General features: G+C 41.0%; 1 protein-coding gene across 2 annotated transcripts in view; it reads right to left on the reverse strand.

The window, feature by feature from the left end:
* Positions 1-2123: 2123 nt before the first annotated feature.
* Positions 2124-17773, reverse strand: part of PIGG (phosphatidylinositol glycan anchor biosynthesis class G) — an 86746-nt gene continuing 71096 nt past the window's right edge. For both annotated transcript variants that reach the window (XM_056513857.1, XM_056513858.1), the window contains exon 13: positions 2124-3781. In XM_056513857.1, coding sequence (XP_056369832.1) covers positions 3556-3781 — 226 coding nt within the window. In that variant the 3' untranslated portion in view covers positions 2124-3555. The remainder of the gene's footprint in view (positions 3782-17773) is intronic.

The raw sequence follows: 17773 nt of genomic DNA on the forward strand, positions 1-17773 counted from the left end.
GCTCAGTTGCCAAGTAACCCTCCTGAAGGCCTTGCTCAAGGTGTCCAACATCCAGTGCTCTTCCCTTCTCCACAGAGTCTGTCATCTCTTAAGAGAAGAAATCTAGTACCCATGGGCCAGACACAAATTGTCCTGCAAACTCCGAGTCATTGTCCCTCCATCTAGTTCTTGGCAAAGAGTCTCCCTCTGCATTACCAGCCTGTGGACTGAGAGGCTATTTCCCAGACCTTCCATACTTGTGTTATGGTGCAATGCCAGCCTCACAAACGTCTCCCCTGATCACAGTCTTTCATAGTTAGGAGTGGGAGGCCTATAATGACATGGGCCAGCTCCCTCTCCTGCCCCACTGACCAGTGGGATCACAGCTTCTTTCCCCTCTTTCTGGGGAAGCACTCAGGAAAACCTTGCTTTTTCAGAGGAAGCCCTTCATAGTAACTTGCAACCGTGACCCACCCTCCTGAGACCGTGCAATTGTGGAGCTAAATCTTGCTTAGTTTTCAAATGCCTGATGTGAGGTATTCCAGAAACTGCCCTGACCCTTACAGAGAGAACCACAGAGGAACAGTGGCCTGCCACACATGCCCTCTCTGCAGAAAGGCTGGGGTTCACGCTGTGGATTTTGTGCTGGCTTACGTAGAGGCAAGGAAAATGGAGGCTTCTTTTCCTAGAGAACAGAAATACAGATATATAGTACCTGATATACAAATAGATTTAATATTTTTTTCTTGAACCTGAATTCACTTACAAGAATTAAGTTCAAGCTTCACCACTGTGAATCCCTGGGACCACACTGGAGATCAGGTACAAATTCTGATTTGTGCTGACTGGTGGTGATCTAGTGAAATTTAGCAGAGCAAGCTGTAGACCACAGTAATTGGTTGTACTGTCTGACCAGCAGTGAAGGTGCTGAGTGGAAATATTTAACATATTTAACAAAATAACATTTAATACTTAAAACTATCTAAGCAGAGAAAACATCCCTGCTCAGAAGGTATTTAAGGAGTGTGTGCCTGTGCACAGGGCACTATCGAGGAAGCTCAGGCTGATCCCACATTGGAGCAGAGACAACAGGTGGACAGAAGAAACTGGTGTGCTCAGAAGGGCAAAAAACATCTCAGTAGCATTCCTGCTTCCCATGTCACTTGTCTCCTTGTTGGAGGGTTTGAAATACGCTGAACGTGACAAGTGAGGTAGAACAACCAACTACTGCAATAGGAATTTGTGTTCAGGCCTTTACCTTCTCTGTACATTCAAATCAAATGCCAAAACTTTATTTTGATTCAAAATAAATTTATTATAACACAATCCCCGCAGCTAAAACCTGGTTGCCTGCAGCAAGAACTAATTCATTCCTTCACTGCCTATGATTTGCATTGCAAGAGCCCATAAGTTCACGAAGCATTATTTCATTTGTCTACACCCAAAGGGAAAGGGTGAAAAAGAATAAAAATGATAATTCTGAAGTTTAAAGCACCATGTTTCTTTCATGTATCATGCAAACTCATGGGTTAACTTGAGAAAGAGATACAGTCTCTTCTGCTTCTTCCATCCTTTCCAGATCTTGAAGACCTAAGTAACACTTTTCCCAAGCCATTTAATCCTGGATCCAATCTTTCAACTTCAGATGAGAAGGGTGACACTGATCATTTAACCAAGTAACCTGAAAAAACGCACATCTTAATACACGCACAATAGTTTAGATTCCACTATTTGATAAAAGATATATACTAGAAGCAAAACAAAAAAAAAACAACCAAAAAACCAAACCAACCAAACAAACAAAAAGCAAAACAAAACAAAAAACAAAAACCCCAGAAGGAATGAATAAAAGACCTTGTAAATGTCATCCCACATTGCTCTAAGATTTTGTACACCAGAAACAACTTCTGCTCTATCCCTTCCATCTCTTTATTAGCACCCTTTCACTCTGACTCAAATGTCTTATAAACATACTCCGTATGAATTTTAGGGAGGACCGCTTACAAATTAACAATATAAGTAAACAGAGAATATGTTGATAATGTTGACATAGCTGCTAGCCAGCAAGTAACCAAAAAAACACTGAGAATCATGAAAATGGTGGATGCACATTCACAAATATAAACTGTTTTAAATAACCATACTTGGCAGTAAAAAGTGATTTATTAGAAGTATTTAATTTTCAATCTTCTAGCAGGTCACAGTAAATGACATTAATATCCAGTACTCTCCTCCAGGTATAGAGCAATATGTTGCCAGTCTATTGAAAATTTTAATTGTTTTATAGCTGAAAACATATTTCATTATTAGTAAACAAGATGGCCTATTACTAATGTATAAAAACCAGAGGCCTACATTTTGAGATCTGCATTATCTGTTACAGGAGACAAAAAGTGCATCAGTGATTTTAACAACTGTGCTGTCAGATACATTGATCTTGAAAGCTTTATTTTTCCATCTTTACAACAAAAGTTAAAAGGTCTTTGTATGCTTCTCATGTACCTCGAACATATTTAGACTAACTCATATTAGCCACTAACATGGACAAAAAACATGGACAAAAGTAAGAGGCAAAAAGACCCCACATAAATACTGATAGTCAGTATAGTCATTAACATGTATCTTCTTGACAGAAGCAAGGAAAACAATAGTTAGAAATTAATTACAGCACATTCAAGTGAGATGGCTAGATAGGTCACTAGAGGGGTGGTGATGCAAACTGCAAACACACCTTCTACACCTTTTATTCTCCTGGCAACTTAATCCATTAAACTGTTTTCCTGTCCACTGCTCACAGCTATCTGCCCATGTGTGGAAAACATAATCAAATGTTCAGGATGGCTGCACCAACCTGATTTATCATCTATACCTTGATAAGAAGAAACAGCATTTTAGCAGTGAATGGACTCCACAGAAGATTTTTTACTCTGTCGGACAGTAAGTGTTTCTTATGTCTGAAGTGCTGATCAAAATCCATTACAAATAATGATGACACTCATCTTGCAAAGAAAAATGTTCCTTTTAAACAGAAATCCTCTCTGCCTATGCAAAACAAACAAAATTTCTTACCTGGGATGTTTGTACAATAAAAATTTAGTAATAATTCCAATGCATCCATTAAAACAAAAACAAGCACAAAAACCCCCTGAGGCTAATGGATTCAGGATCATGTGAACAGCACCCAGAAATCCTGCACATTTTTAGGATTCTGTAGTCTATGAAGATAAAAAAAATGTATGCACATAAGATTTTTTCTGTGTCCACGAGGCACTGGTCTGTATTTATATTAAGATGTATATTTTAAAATTCAAAACATGTAGTATCACCATTCTGTTATTTGGAAAGTGCTATAATGAGAGCTATAGAACAAAAGGTATCCATGAAAAAACAGTTTATTTCAATTCAACATTTTTAAAGCAAACTCAGTTTTAACACAAGACTGATCTTGACTAAAATAAACAACTCTTTTAACAATTAACTCTTCAAAATCCGTGGAACAATTTAAAGCTGATATTTTCCTTCTTCCAGTGGCACAGTGGACATTGCAATGCAGAACCACATATTGCCCACTTAACTTCAGTCTTGCACCTTGTACGTGTGGTTCTGATCCATTGCTGTGAAGAAGAGGCAGACAGCAGCTGTGATGAACACATGCACTCCCTCATACAGCAGCTTTGGCGAGAAGACGCTCCATATGAACAGGTGGTAGCGCAGACCTGTCACCAAAACAACGTAGATGGCAACTGGAATTGAACGCATTAGAGCGTAGCAGAAACAGCCGTGACCCACTGCTGCAGAATTCCTGGGAACAAAAACAGAGGAGTTCACTCTAGGCAAACTCAGAAAAGACTCAGAGTTCCTCCCCTCTTCAGTATTATGTCACAACACAAGGATTATTCAGAGATCTCCACTTTGTGTTAGAAAACTGACTCTTAATGCAATGATGAACCAATAAAATTTGTTCTTGTCACCTCTATATATCCTATAATGTGTATGTCAGGTGTAAGCACAGCAACGTCATTGCAATAAAGGCGCCCAGTAGTTCACACTTAGATTGTTCTGTGAATTAACATATTTTATTCTAATTGTCAAAGCTTCCATTAAACAGGTGCAAGACAGCTTTGCCTCCTGTTGGCCTTACAGTGCCATTCCACAGAAACTGAATGGTAAGAGGAAGAGAGGACTACAGTACTCCTCACTAAGCTTCCTAACGTGTTCAACAATCAGATGGGAGTCTGCACCCCCCTTGCAAAGAGCATAAAACTTGTCAGAGTACATTGCTGCCCATAGCCAGCAACAGAGTACAAAACAACAAAAAAATTGTGCTATTTGGAAATTTCTCAAAGCTAAGTAACACAACATTCTCCAAAGAATACCATATTCATAGGCTCACAGGAGCGATACACTGCATTCCTGTCACAGCTGCTTAGCTCAGCCGGGTCCACTGCATCCCAAGAAATGTCTGCCCCCATGTAACATATATGGTCCAAATTTGCCACATTTATGTATTTTGGTGGGTGACAAGAGTCAGATGAAAATGGAATTGAAAAGATTTCTGCACTTTGATTGTCCCCCCTCTCCTGAGGCACCAACTCAAAGAAATTATGCTGGGTTGGCCCTGCCCAATTTACTCAAAATATATCTGCAGAGATTAATTCACACTAGATTCAGATGTTTACCCCTTTAGACAAAAGGAAGGAAAAAACTATTTCAGTGGAATAATAAGTGAACATTTTCCTCTCCCCATCAAATATTCACATCATCAGTTCCCAAAAGAACACACTGGCAAAGAGTGGAAACGTTTTAGTGAAATCCTGATCTGAGAATCTGTTCTGCTCCTCCCAGTTTTTAATTCTAATCTTGTTCCAAGTAATAAAAATTTAACATGGCTAGCACTTCTGCAAGATGTTAATTAGTCACTTAAGACTAAGTAAGTTACAGAATGCAGTATTTTACATAAACCATTAAACTTCTTATTCTTTAAATAAAATTAACTAGGATATAGCCCTCTTTTCCAGTGAAGTCAAGATCTAAATTCCCAAGGCTTTCAGTAGAAGGAAGAACAGGTCATGAAACTAAAGTTTTAAAATCAAGAACAGCAGGCATGAATGACTGAAAACATACATTCAGTTCACAGAAAACTCTTTCCCTTGCTGCTTTGCCAAGGAAACTGCAACTTGGGAGTGAACTATACTGCTCCCTCTTTCTTCTTCTGTAAATAACCAGATTTATGTTTAATAACTGATTTTGTTGACAAGGATTAAATAAAGTGCAGTTCACCCAGTCTTAGCTGTTTTCACCCTGATACGAGTTAAAACAGTATTTGTAGTAAAAATAGTATTTGTAGTAGTTGGATAGCCACTGAATAAACAGAGGAAATGTCTTTTCAATCAGACAAACAGGTATTTCTTAAAATAATTTTCTAGAGTTAAAAAATGCACTTGATACCATATAGATGAATCCCCCGCTCAGTGATACAATTTTTTCTTTATTCTGGTATCATAAGAATAGCTGTTTTCTACTTATAGGTTACCTCTACTTAGAAAAGTTCTCAGCACTCACTTCACCTCTCAAGGTAACATAGACACCTACTTTCAAAGGGAAAACTTGGACAGTTTCACTGTACAATGCAGTGGTGCTATTTAGAGAAGACAGCAAAAGCACACTGTATCCACAAAGTTAAACTGCTAGTGGGATTCAACAGCAGAATAATTGGGTTTATCTCAGAGCTGGTGAGAGTGTTCACACACGCATCGCTGTGGACAGAACACTGGAATGACTGAGCACAAGCAGTTAGATCTACTTGGCCTGATCCTAAGGCAACAACTTAGCTCTTCAAGCACATCATTCTTTCCTCTTACTTTGGCCAGGGACAAAATTTGAACAGCTGATAGTAATGCCTTTGTATGCTCCCCCTCCTCATTCTACAGACACAGTGTAGACAGCATCTCCAGGCCACAAGGAAGGCAGCTACTGATAACATGACCATGACAATCCAAGGAAGTTCAGCTGGTTTCTGAGTTACTCCAAATGAATTAACCAGGAGAACAGAGAAAGCTGGCTGTGGGATGCCACTCACGTATCCTCATGTTTATGATCTGGACCAGCCAGTAATGAATAACCTTGCAAATTCTCAGGGCTGTTTTCAATTAAAATAATGGAAGACCACAGGATACATCTAAAGCACCAATCTGTAACTAGTCCCCACTTAATCGTCTCTTCAGCAATTAATACCTTTCATTATTTAAAAGAGAAGAGCACAGACTGATATGAACTGTGCAAAATACCTCCATGTTCTGACAAAACCAGCCCATTATTAAGGCCTCTGCACAATGCAACAGAAAGGAATACTCAGCTTCAAATATTTAGCTGATCTAGGAAGTTGGCTTACAGGAACTTGAAAGAGAAATCCATATTTGCTACAGATGACAAAGCATACCCAAATTCATGTGAGATCCAGGAAAAAAAGCAATGTTTTTGGAGAGTTCTGTAGCAAAGAACACTCCAGATTCAAATCTCTAAACATGCTGTTATTAGCATGCAAACATCAAGTGTGGTCTAGAGAACATATCAGCTTTCAGCAAAAATTGTCTTTTTTAATGGAAAATACTTAATACGTAGTAAAATACACCAAAGAAACTGTTATATTAATAGGTTTACCATTTCTTTGGGTATCCTAAACCCTATTTGTAGATGCCTCATCAGCAAATCTTTCACCTCTCAATCCATCTCTAAGCTGTCGCTAAGATGAGTAATACAAGGCTTGCAAAATGAAAAAATTACGATGCCAAAAAAAAAAAAAAAAAGAAAAAAAAAAGAAAAAACCACTATTTTCTTGTGAAAACATGTATCCTAGTTGTATAGCTATTGGCAGCTAGTGGCAACAAGTTTTGTAGCTCAAACATCAAGCAAAAAATCTCCAAAGACAGCCCTAAAAATGCATCCATAAGGAATTTTAAAATACACTCTACAGTGTTGACAGTGTTCCAACCTTTTTCCAGCACACCATATAAAACAACCAGTTCAGAAATATGCAAGCATATGAGCTGGAATACCCTAGTATTGTCGCTTTTCTACCGTTGGAGGAGGAGGGTCATCCTGTAGGGTTTCAGTAAGAATGTGCTGAATCCTTTCAATGCAAACTCCTCTCTAGCATTTCTGCCCTTCCACCCCCGCATTTCTAGCTGAATATCATTGCCTAAGTTATGTCCTACTGGAGATACTGAATTTGCCTATTTGAAGGCAATTTTTACTGCATTAACATCTTCTACAGTATTAAGTGGCACTTCTCTTTCTAGGCATTCTGCAGTTTCTAAGATCTACCTGTTTAGTGCCCTCAGAAAAATACTTGGTGTTGCGGTGTGTCCCAGTTTGAATGCTTTGCTCTGATACCCCTGTGCTAATGATTCATTCCCAGTTAGTACCCTCCTCCCAAGTTGCCAATCTAACCTGATACCTGCCCCTTGTTCCAGCAAGTTCGCTGTCAATCCCAACTTGTGCCAACCCCCTGCTTGGAAATCCCCTAATCTTCAAAGCCCCATTGGCTTGTTTAAATTGTTCCCTCCCCCTGTGCTTTCTCATTGGGTTATGTACTGTAAACCACACCTTGTGCTCCTCCCCAGCCTTCCCCCATATTGGTTGAAAATTTGTACCTTCCCTTAGAACCTCCTCTATATAAAAGTCCCTGCATAGCCAGTGTCTCTGTCTTTCATCCCTGACCCTTCCTTGGAATTAAACCTCCTTGGAAACCATATGGAAGACCTCCCTGTCATCCTTGCCTCTGCTTGTGCCCATTACATGTGTGCTGTAGAGCATCCTCTCTAAGCTGTGTCCCTAATCTCCTTTTGGGAACAGCCCACTCGGCGTGGTCCTGTGACTCCGGCACCGCGCCAACTTGTCATTTTGTTCATCTGCCCCACATATACTAATGAAGGGTTGCACTCAGAAACAAACCAACATCTTAGAGTATCTGCAATGTGTAAGAAATTTCTCTGAGCTACGCAAGTATCAATCAGTTCAGCAGCAAGAATAAATTTGCTACATCTCTCCCACATGTCCCACTCTCACTGAGTATAATTCTACAATACTATTTTAGATTATAGAACACAATCCTGCATTGTCATGGAAAAACACTTTATATTTTTAGAAGTTCCAAGAGTCCTCTGGAAATTTACATGATTAACTCTGGTAGAAACTACCAATCAGAACAACTTTGAAGTCACAATTTTTGTCACCACACCCTATCAATGCATAGATGTCAAAAATGCTGGTTGCCAGCAAGATAAAAGGGCTGAAAAGTATATTCTGCTGCCATGGAAATGATGGAACTTGGGGATGACTGATTTTTCTCTGCCCTTTGCATTCTCTTTCCCAGTAAGAAAGGCAGAGAAGGTACAACTACCCGAGCAAGGTTGAGTCTGTGGCAATAAGTGACAGGGGACTGTAATACATATGGACTGTAGTACAGGGTTCTCGCAAAGATTCAGCTGTAAAAAGCTATTAGGCTTTGAAACTTCAATTCTCTTCATTTCAGCATCAAGAGTACAAAAAATAGAATTATATCAATGTTTTTTCCTGTTCTCACTGCTGGCATCATCAGTTGTGCTGTGAGCTTCACATCAGCAAAATAGGCAAAAAAAAAAAAAAAAAAAAAAAAGAAGAAACTAACCAAAAGCTTAACAAAAGACCAACAAAACAAAACCAAAATAAAAAAATAAATAAAAAAAAGCAAACAAAGCAAAAAACCAAAATAAAACAAAGTCACCAAAACACACACACAAAAAAACTCCCAAAACAGAATCACACACAAACCCCACAAAAAAAACCACCAAAAAACCCAAAAACAAACAAACAAGCAAACAAACAAAAAACCAAATCCGCCTATTCCTGTTGACACTGGCCCATATTTTACTGCAGCAAGGTATAACCAAACTGTCCTAAGAAGCAAAACACAAATCCTAAGTATTTCAAAGCTCAGCACTGGTCAATTTTCCAGTACGCAAAAAACCCAAAGCATTTTACACTGGCATAATACATGCAAGGAACAACAAGGAAATTTATAGCTTGATTTTCTGTTAGGGTACATCTGCAGGCTTTCCTGCCCATATTTATAAACAAACAGTTATTCTTCATGATCTTAGCTAAAGCCATAAAGAAAAATTGCATCCAACAATTGTTATTGATAGATGGGATCTGAGGAAATTTAACAGGGACTGTTAGTGTCCAAGTTATTTGATTAAGTTCAAATTTAACAGGTTAAAATATACCAGTGTAACAAGACACACTGACAGTGACACAAAACATTTCTAGAAAAGTAAATCAATTTATTTAAGTCCGGATAGGAAACTGGCCAGCAAGGCCATAATGGGTGATTTGTGTTTTTTACTCAGTGTAACAGCCAGTCACAAGTAGCATCCCACAGTGAATGTTACTGAGCCCCAAACTGCTCAGTGTTTTCAAAGTCTAGATATTAGGATTGGAGAGCTGTCTTACAGAGAGATCTGGTCAGGCTATCAAGAGCTGTATGAAGTTAAACAAAGTGCAAAGTCCTGCACCCGGGTTACAGGCTAGGATACATGTGGCTGGGAAACGATGCTGCTGAAAGGGACCTGGGCGACAACAGGCTAAACATGAGTCAGCAGAGCACTGCTGCAGCAACAGCAAGTCATGTCCTGGGCTGCATCCTCAGGGGCACTACTGGCAGGGAGAGATGTGATTATCCCAACTCCACTGAGTGCTTGTCAGGCCATACCTGTAGTATTGTGTCCAGTTCTGGTCCCCCACCCTTCCAAGAAGACATGGACAGGCTGGAGAGACACTGAAGAAAGACTGCAGAGGATGGAAGAGCTCTACAGTATAAGATGATTGGAGTTAGGTCTCTTCTTCATGGAGAAGGCTCAGGGAGACTTCATCACAGCATTCCTGTACTTAATTATTTAAAGACAGCAACAAAGGATGGAAGTGCTCTCCTCACCAGGTGGTGCATAAGAGAAAACATAAGACAAGGGGTACAAGCTGTGCTGGGAGAGGTTTCATCTCAGTATAAGAATGCCTTGTTTTTGCAGTGAGAACAGTCAGTCATGGATACAATCTTGCCAGGGATTTGGTAGAATCCCTATCACTGCAGATTTTCAAGACAAGACTGGACAGCATGCCAGATGATCTCGTGGAGGTTCCTGTTCCCAGAAAATGTTGAACCACATGATCTTTCAAGGGCATCTCCAAACTGGGGTGTACTGTGGTTCTGTGAAGCAATGCTCACTCTGCACTGAGGGAAGAGTCAATTCTTTCTTGGATCTTTCCACTACAGTAACTATTTTTAAACTTGTGACAACTAAAATAACAGCTCTCTCCTCAAATTACTTCTGCTATCCCAGTAACGCACACATTCAAGAAGAATTTGTTAACTTCAAGAAAAGGTGTGAAGAAAGAAGATAGAAAAATCCCAGATAAATGCAGAATGACAGTACATTATGCACGGTCCTATCCACAGATACCAGAACCAAGTAGTTATGTTGGGCATAGAACAGATGAGAACAGAAAATTAATGGTGAAAAAGGAAAAATTTCTAAGAATAGTAGGACTAGGCGAATACCAGCAAAAGTACAGGTTATATCCAGAAACATTGCTACAATAAAGAGGTATGTAAGCAAAAGTCCACAAATATGACCCTCTCTTTCCAGTAGTGTTCAAAATGAGTCTGCTTCTGCTTGAGCAGCAGCATAAAGCACTCAAGAGTCCAACATCATCATGCAGCTCTTCCTAATTTAAGAGAGGAAACAAAGTTGGTACTATGCTCCAATCTGTTTCAGAATAAAGAGGAAGGAACATGCAGAGTACCAAAGAGAAAGGGGGGATGGGGTAATTTCTTCAGTGCACTGTGTATACTTCATGTATCATATCAGAATATTGCTCCCAACTTTCTTCATGGCTTTTTCTAGCACAATGCACAGCATATTCATCTTCAGAAACTCTTTATTCCTTGTGGGGCAATGAGATGTCTTCTGGGATTACACAGGAATACTCTTACTAAGCCCAAGTATCATACACACTTTTTACTTTGGCAAGTTTATAGGGATACTGGACTTCTTAGTAATTCAGCTTTGTGCAAATTACTTTTAAGAAGAATACTCAGCATAAGAATAAAGACTGTAGAGCCCCACATACTTTCTCTGGAAAACAAAATGGATTACAGCATGGTCTGTAAACCCATACCCTAAGATCTCCGCAAAGGATGAGACACTGCTATTACCATTAAGTGTAAAATGAATGGTGTAAAGTGTAAAAGGAACAGTGAACAAAAATGGTTGCATCTCAGGAAGTAATTAACTGCAAACTAATCTGATTTTTGATGAAGATACCTTAATTTAGTAGCTACAGACTTCTCTTCCTAGCTGAGAAGACAGACAAATCAGCACAGGACTTTTCATGCCAGAGTTCTGGTGATACAGTAATTGTAATGGCTCTGAGACAGAAAATGTAAACAGAGAGTACACAACTTCCAGAAGATTGCAGATGTTAATTTGCACTTAGAGTATAGGGAGGGATAGGGGAGGGGAAGGGAAAGGGGAAGGGGAAAGAAAGGGGAAGTTTCAGGGAAGGGAAGTTTCAGGGAAGGGAAGTTTCAGGGAAGGGAAGTTCGGGGAAGTTTCAGGGAAGTGAAGTTTAGGGGAAGTTTCAGGGAAGGGAAGTTTCGGGGAAGTTTCGGGAAGGGAAGTTTCAGGGAAGTTTCAGGGAAGGGAAGGGAAGGGAAGTTTCAGGGAAGTTTCAGGGAAGGGAAGTTTCAGGGAAGTTTCAGTGACGGGAAGGGAAGTTTCAGGGAAGTTTCAGGGAAGGGAAGGGAAGGGAAGTTTCAGGGAAGGGAAGTTTCAGGGAAGTTTCAGGGAAGGGAAGTTTCAGGGAAGTTTCAGGGAAGGGAAGTTTCAGGGAAGGGAAGTTTCAGGGAAGTTTCAGGGAAGGGAAGTTTCAGGGAAGGGAAGTTTCAGGGAAGTTTCAGGGAAGGGAAGTTTCAGGGAAGGGAAGTTTCAGGGAAGTTTCAGGGAAGTTTCAGGGAAGGGAAGTTTCAGGGAAGGGAAGTTTCAGGGAAGGGAAGTTTCAGAGAAAGGAAGTTTCAGGGAAGTTTCAGGGAAGTTTCAGGGAAGGGAAGTTTCAGGGAAGGGAAGTTTCAGGGAAGTTTCAGGGAAGGGAAGTTTCAGGGAAGGGAAGTTTCAGGGAAGGGAAGTTTCAGGGAAGTTTCAGGGAAGGGAAGGGAAGGGAAGGGAAGGGAAGTTTCAGGGAAGGGAAGTTTCAGGGAAGGGAAGTTTCAGGGAAGGGAAGTTTCAGGGAAGTTTCAGGGAAGGGAAGTTTCAGGGAAGGGAAGTTTCAGGGAAGGGAAGTTTCAGGGAAGGGAAGTTTCAGGGAAGGGAAGTTTCAGGGAAGGGAAGTTTCAGGGAAGGGAAGTTTCAGGGAAGTTTCAGGGAAGGGAAGTTTCAGGGAAGGGAAGTTTCAGGGAAGTTTCAGGGAAGTTTCAGGGAAGTTTCAGGGAAGTTTCAGGGAAGGGAAGTTTCAGGGAAGGGAAGTTTCAGGGAAGGGAAGTTTCAGGGAAGTTTCAGGGAAGGGAAGTTTCAGGGAAGGGAAGTTTCAGGGAAGTTTCAGGGAAGGGAAGTTTCAGGGAAGGGAAGTTTCAGGGAAGTTTCAGGGAAGGGAAGTTTCAGGGAAGTTTCAGGGAAGTTTCAGGGAAGTTTCAGGGAAGGGAAGGGAAGTTTCAGGGAAGTTTCAGGGAAGGGAAGTTTCAGGGAAGTTTCAGGGAAGTTTCAGGGAAGTTTCAGGGAAGTTTCAGGGAAGTTTCAGGGAAGTTTCAGGGAAGTTTCAGGGAAGTTTCAGGGAAGTTTCAGGGAAGGGAAGTTTCAGGGAAGTTTCAGGGAAGTTTCAGGGAAGTTTCAGGGAAGTTTCAGGGAAGGGAAGTTTCAGGGAAGGGAAGGGAAGTTTCAGGGAAGTTTCAGGGAAGGGAAGGGAAGGGAAGGGAAGGGAAGTTTCAGGGAAGGGAAGGGAAGTTTCAGGGAAGTTTCAGGGAAGTTTCAGGGAAGTTTCAGGGAAGTTTCAGGGAAGTTTCAGGGAAGTTTCAGGGAAGTTTCAGGGAAGGGAAGTTTCAGGGAAGGGAAGTTTCAGGGAAGGGAAGGGAAGTTTCAGGGAAGTTTCAGGGAAGGGAAGGGAAGTTTCAGGGAAGTTTCAGGGAAGGGAAGGGAAGTTTCAGGGAAGTTTCAGGGAAGGGAAGGGAAGTTTCAGGGAAGTTTCAGGGAAGGGAAGTTTCAGGGAAGGGAAGTTTCAGGGAAGGGAAGGGAAGTTTCAGGGAAGGGAAGTTTCAGGGAAGTTTCAGGGAAGTTTCAGGGAAGTTTCAGGGAAGGGAAGTTTCAGGGAAGGGAAGTTTCAGGGAAGGGAAGTTTCAGGGAAGGGAAGTTTCAGGGAAGGGAAGTTTCAGGGAAGTTTCAGGGAAGTTTCAGGGAAGTTTCAGGGAAGGGAAGGGAAGGGAAGGGAAGGGAAGGGAGGGAAGGGAAGGGAAGGGAAGGGAAGGGAAGGGAAGGGAAGGGAAGGGAAGGGAAGGGAAGGGAAGGGAAGGGAAGGGAAGGGAAGGGAAGGGAAGGGAAGGGAAGGGAAGGGAAGGGAAGGGAAGGGAAGGGAAGGGAAGGGAAGGGAAGGGAAGGGAAGGGAAGGGAAGGGAAGGGAAGGGAAGGGAAGGGAAGGGAAGGGAAGGGAAGGGAAGGGAAGGGAAGGGGACAGGTGGGGGGAGAGAAAGAGAGACAGAGACAGATTAGGATGAAAACTTCACCCCTCTGTGCATGCCAGCGTCGTCCTGGTGGCGCTCTCTGTCAGGTCTCCTTGGTGCTGAGGGTCCCCTGAGAACATGGAGCTGAGCACATTGACAGACACTTGGACCAGGGGAACACCCAGGTACCTGCCCTGGCTGGGGGAAGTTTGACACAGTCTCTTGCAGCACACTCTGCATCCCATGCAATGTTCTACTGCAAGGCCTGAGCAATGAGCATGGGGAGTGCTCTGGGGCTCTTGGAGGGATTATGACTCGTCCTCACTGCCTCTGCTTCTCATTCTTCTTGTTCTTCTCATTCTCCTTGTTCCTGCTAATGTTCTTCCATGTCCTTGTCCTTGCTCTTGTCCTTCTTCTTTTTTTTTTTACTTTTCCTTAAACTTTATTTTCTGCTTTTTCTTCTTATGCTTTTTGTCTTACACGTTTTCTTACATTTTTACTTAAACTTTTTCTTATTCCTTTCTTTCTTTCTTTCTATTCTTATTCTGGTTTTTCCTATTTCTGTTCTTATAGGTTTTCTTGTTTTCTTTTTCTTGTTCCTATACTTACTATAATTCTCATTCCTATTCTTATTCTTTTTCTTATTATTATTTTAATTCTTCTTATTTTAAATATTATTTTCTTTATCTAATGCTTTTGTTTATGTGTTTTCTTTTTCTAATGCTTTTTGTCTTATGCTTTTTCTTATTATTTTACTTAAGCTTTTTCTTATTCCTTTCCTAATTTTATTCTTACTTTGATTTATTGTTATTATCCTTACACTTTTTTAGTACTACTTCTCCTTCATCTGCTTCAACTTCTAATGGTTCTTCCTAATATTCCTATTCTTATTCCTTATCTTTTTATGGTTTTTTGGGTGCTTCTGTTCTTTTTTTGGTGTGGGGTTTTTGTGTTTTTTTTTCTTCACTACTAACTGTTTCTTAAAGCAATCTTTCATTTTGTTAGAATTGGGTGTGTCACAGTCTGGCAGTGCGTGGTTGTGTCCTGGGAGTAACACCTCCTGTCTGTGCCCAATCCTTATGGAGAAAATGCCAGAGGATGAGCATGGAATCCTTTCCAGAGGACAGCAAAGAGAATTAGACTCCAGCAAGGGAAGGTGCAGGTTCAGTATCAGAAACAATTGTCTCCTGACAGGGTAGTCAGGGGAAAAGAGGAAAATACAAAGGCAAAAAGAATGTGCATGAGTGAAACTGCATGTGCAAAAGAAATAAGGAAAGTGGAAAAACTGGACAAGGGAGTGGGTGAGGGAAGAGCAGTGGAGGAAGAGAAGGGAAATTAGATAAGTAAAGGCTGGCAGGAGGGGAAGATGACATGGAAGCAGAGACTGCGAAAAAAGGGAGTGCAGAGAAAAGGGAGAGAGGGACAGATAGGAAGACAGAGTGAGGCAAGGAAAAGTATGGATGGGGTGGCATGACATTGAGAGACAAGGACTGAGTGTGAGAACAATGAGGGGACTGAGGGAGAACAAGAGAAAATGGGATTTAAAAAGAGGGGACAAAAGAGAAACAGAAATGGCAGAAGGAGCAAGCAAAGACAATAAGATATGCAAAGGAAGAAGGAAAGCGAGAATGAGAATTTCAGAGATTTGGAAAGGAGTATGTGGCACAGACAGACTGACTGAGATCCAAAGAAACATACATAGAAGCAGGGCAAAGAAAGCTAGAGCAGGATTAGGAGAAAAAAAAAGAGGAGAAAGGAGTGAGAAGGGAATACAGTGAGTCAGGAAGAGAGGAAGAAGAGCAAAGGTAAGAGAGCAAGAAAGATGGAAAGAAGAGTGAGAGGGAAAGGGCAAGAATAGGCAGAGATTGACAGAGGAACAAATGAGAGAATATAGAAAAGAGGGAAGGGGTAAGACAGTAAGCATGATATGAGGTAAAGAACGAAAATTGCATGAAAGAGATACAAAAATGCACAGGGAAGCAAGAAACAGAAGCAAAAGATGATGTGCAAAGGAGAGGAAAGCCCTCATATGCCAGAAGAGGGAAAGAGATTGACAGAAAGAAGAGGCACAAGAGAGAGGGAGCACAAGAAGGAAAAAGAGGAAAAGTGCATGTAAGAGAAAGGGAAAGCAAGCGCATGTGCAAGAAAAATGCTCAAAATTAAGGAGAGAATACACAAGAGAGTAGAATTACACAAAATCTATAAGAAACTATAAAGCAGACACATGAGAGAGTTAGAGAGCACATGCATGAGGGGGGAAGAATGCAAGACAGAAAGTACAAGGGGTAAACATGAGATACAAAGCAAGTCTGATGCAGAGAAAGCATACAAGATAAGAAGGGAAAGTGTGAGTGTTAAAAGAAAGCATAAGGCAGACAAAATTAGTCAGAAAGCTGAGCAATCCAAATTCCCAACAAATCACGTGTGTTTACCCTGGAACTCCAAACTCTCTATTTAAAGAAAATTCACAAGAATTAAACACTTTTGTCACATGGATCATAAAGTGCTGTGTCTTTGTCTCCGACCCAACACCAGCCAACGTTGCAATGTGTGACATGTAAGACATGTGAAGTACAGGGGAGAGAGCAGACAGACAAGAAAACAGGCAGAGGAAAAAGGGAAACCATGATGAAACAGCAATTGTAACATGGCAAGAGATAAATGTAACTTAGAGAAAGAAACCATAAGAAGAAAGGGCAGGAAAGTACATCAATGAGAAAGTGATGGTGCCAGAGAGAGGACATGTACTGTGCGCCAGGGAGGAAGAGCAAGCTCACACATTAAAGGAACACTGCATGGCAGAAAAGTGGTTAGAAGAGAGAAAGTGGGGAAGATAAATCAACACCTTATTGGAAGTGTGAAGAGAGTCCTAGAGAGGAAGAGATGTACAACAGGACAGAGGTAAAACACGTAAGAGAGGAAAGGAAACCTTTCACGATAGGATCAGACAGATGTTCAGTCAAGAAGGAAACTATCTGAGAGGGGAAATGGGCACACAAGAGAGGAACATATTTTGGTTGAGGGAGACCAAGAGAGTATAAAAGTGATAAACATTCACAGCAGAGACAAGGGACACTTGAGCAAACAAGTAGTAAAGCCTGTATGGGAAGTGAAAGATCCTATTAGAAAGGGAATGCACATGATAGAGCAGGAAACTGAGGAAGAGAAACTGAGAAAGAGAGAAAGATGAAAAACAACAGGAGGGAAAGCATACCAGGAACACACACTGAATGTGTCTGTGGGTGTGAGCATATAAATCTGTGTGAGCAGAGATAAAAAGAGAGAGTGTGTGCACAAGAGAAAGGAAAGGTGCCACAGAAAGAATGAACAGGTGTCACAGAGGGGAAAGGCGGGAGAAATGGATGAAAAAATGAGATGGAATTTATGCAGAAGATATTTTTATTAGGAATATACATGTGGAAGATCACAATCATGTGACAGAACAGGAAAGTACACAAATGAGACATAAAGTTTTCAAGTCAGCACAGGAAGGGAGGAAAACAGCTGCATAAAGGAGAGAAAGTGCACCCAAGAGGGAAAGTAAAAGAATAAGCAGGTAAGAATAATCAATAGAGAAGAAGTGGAAGACTGTTAGATGGGGAAAGCGTATCAGAGAGGAAAAATACATGCAGAAGAAGGGGGACACAATACAGAGAGAGAGAAGGAAAGCACACATGCAAGGGAGTAGAAACTTGAAAGATGAGAAAACCAATGATAGAGTGTGAGGCAAAGGGAGGGGAAACATACACAAGGAAGAAAGCGTACAAAGCCAGGCAAGGAAAACTGCAGTAGACCAAAGGAAAAATCACTTGCAACGAAGTAAAGGCATGAGACAGAGAGTATTCTAGGAACTGAAAGCATTAACTAAAAGGAAAGCATAGAAAATAAACAGGGATAGAATGTGTGAGAGACAGAAAGCATGAGCAAAAGAGGAGAAGAGGGGAAGTGAAAGAGTAAGTGAAGGCACAGGTAAGAAAAAGGCAGTGTGCATGAAATTAGAAAGTACAAGCAAGAGAGACTGGGATACTGTTCAACTGAAACTTAATGTGGTCA

Source organism: Oenanthe melanoleuca, chromosome Z (assembly GCF_029582105.1).
Source record: "Oenanthe melanoleuca isolate GR-GAL-2019-014 chromosome Z, OMel1.0, whole genome shotgun sequence".
Taxonomy (NCBI): Eukaryota; Metazoa; Chordata; class Aves; order Passeriformes; family Muscicapidae; genus Oenanthe; species Oenanthe melanoleuca.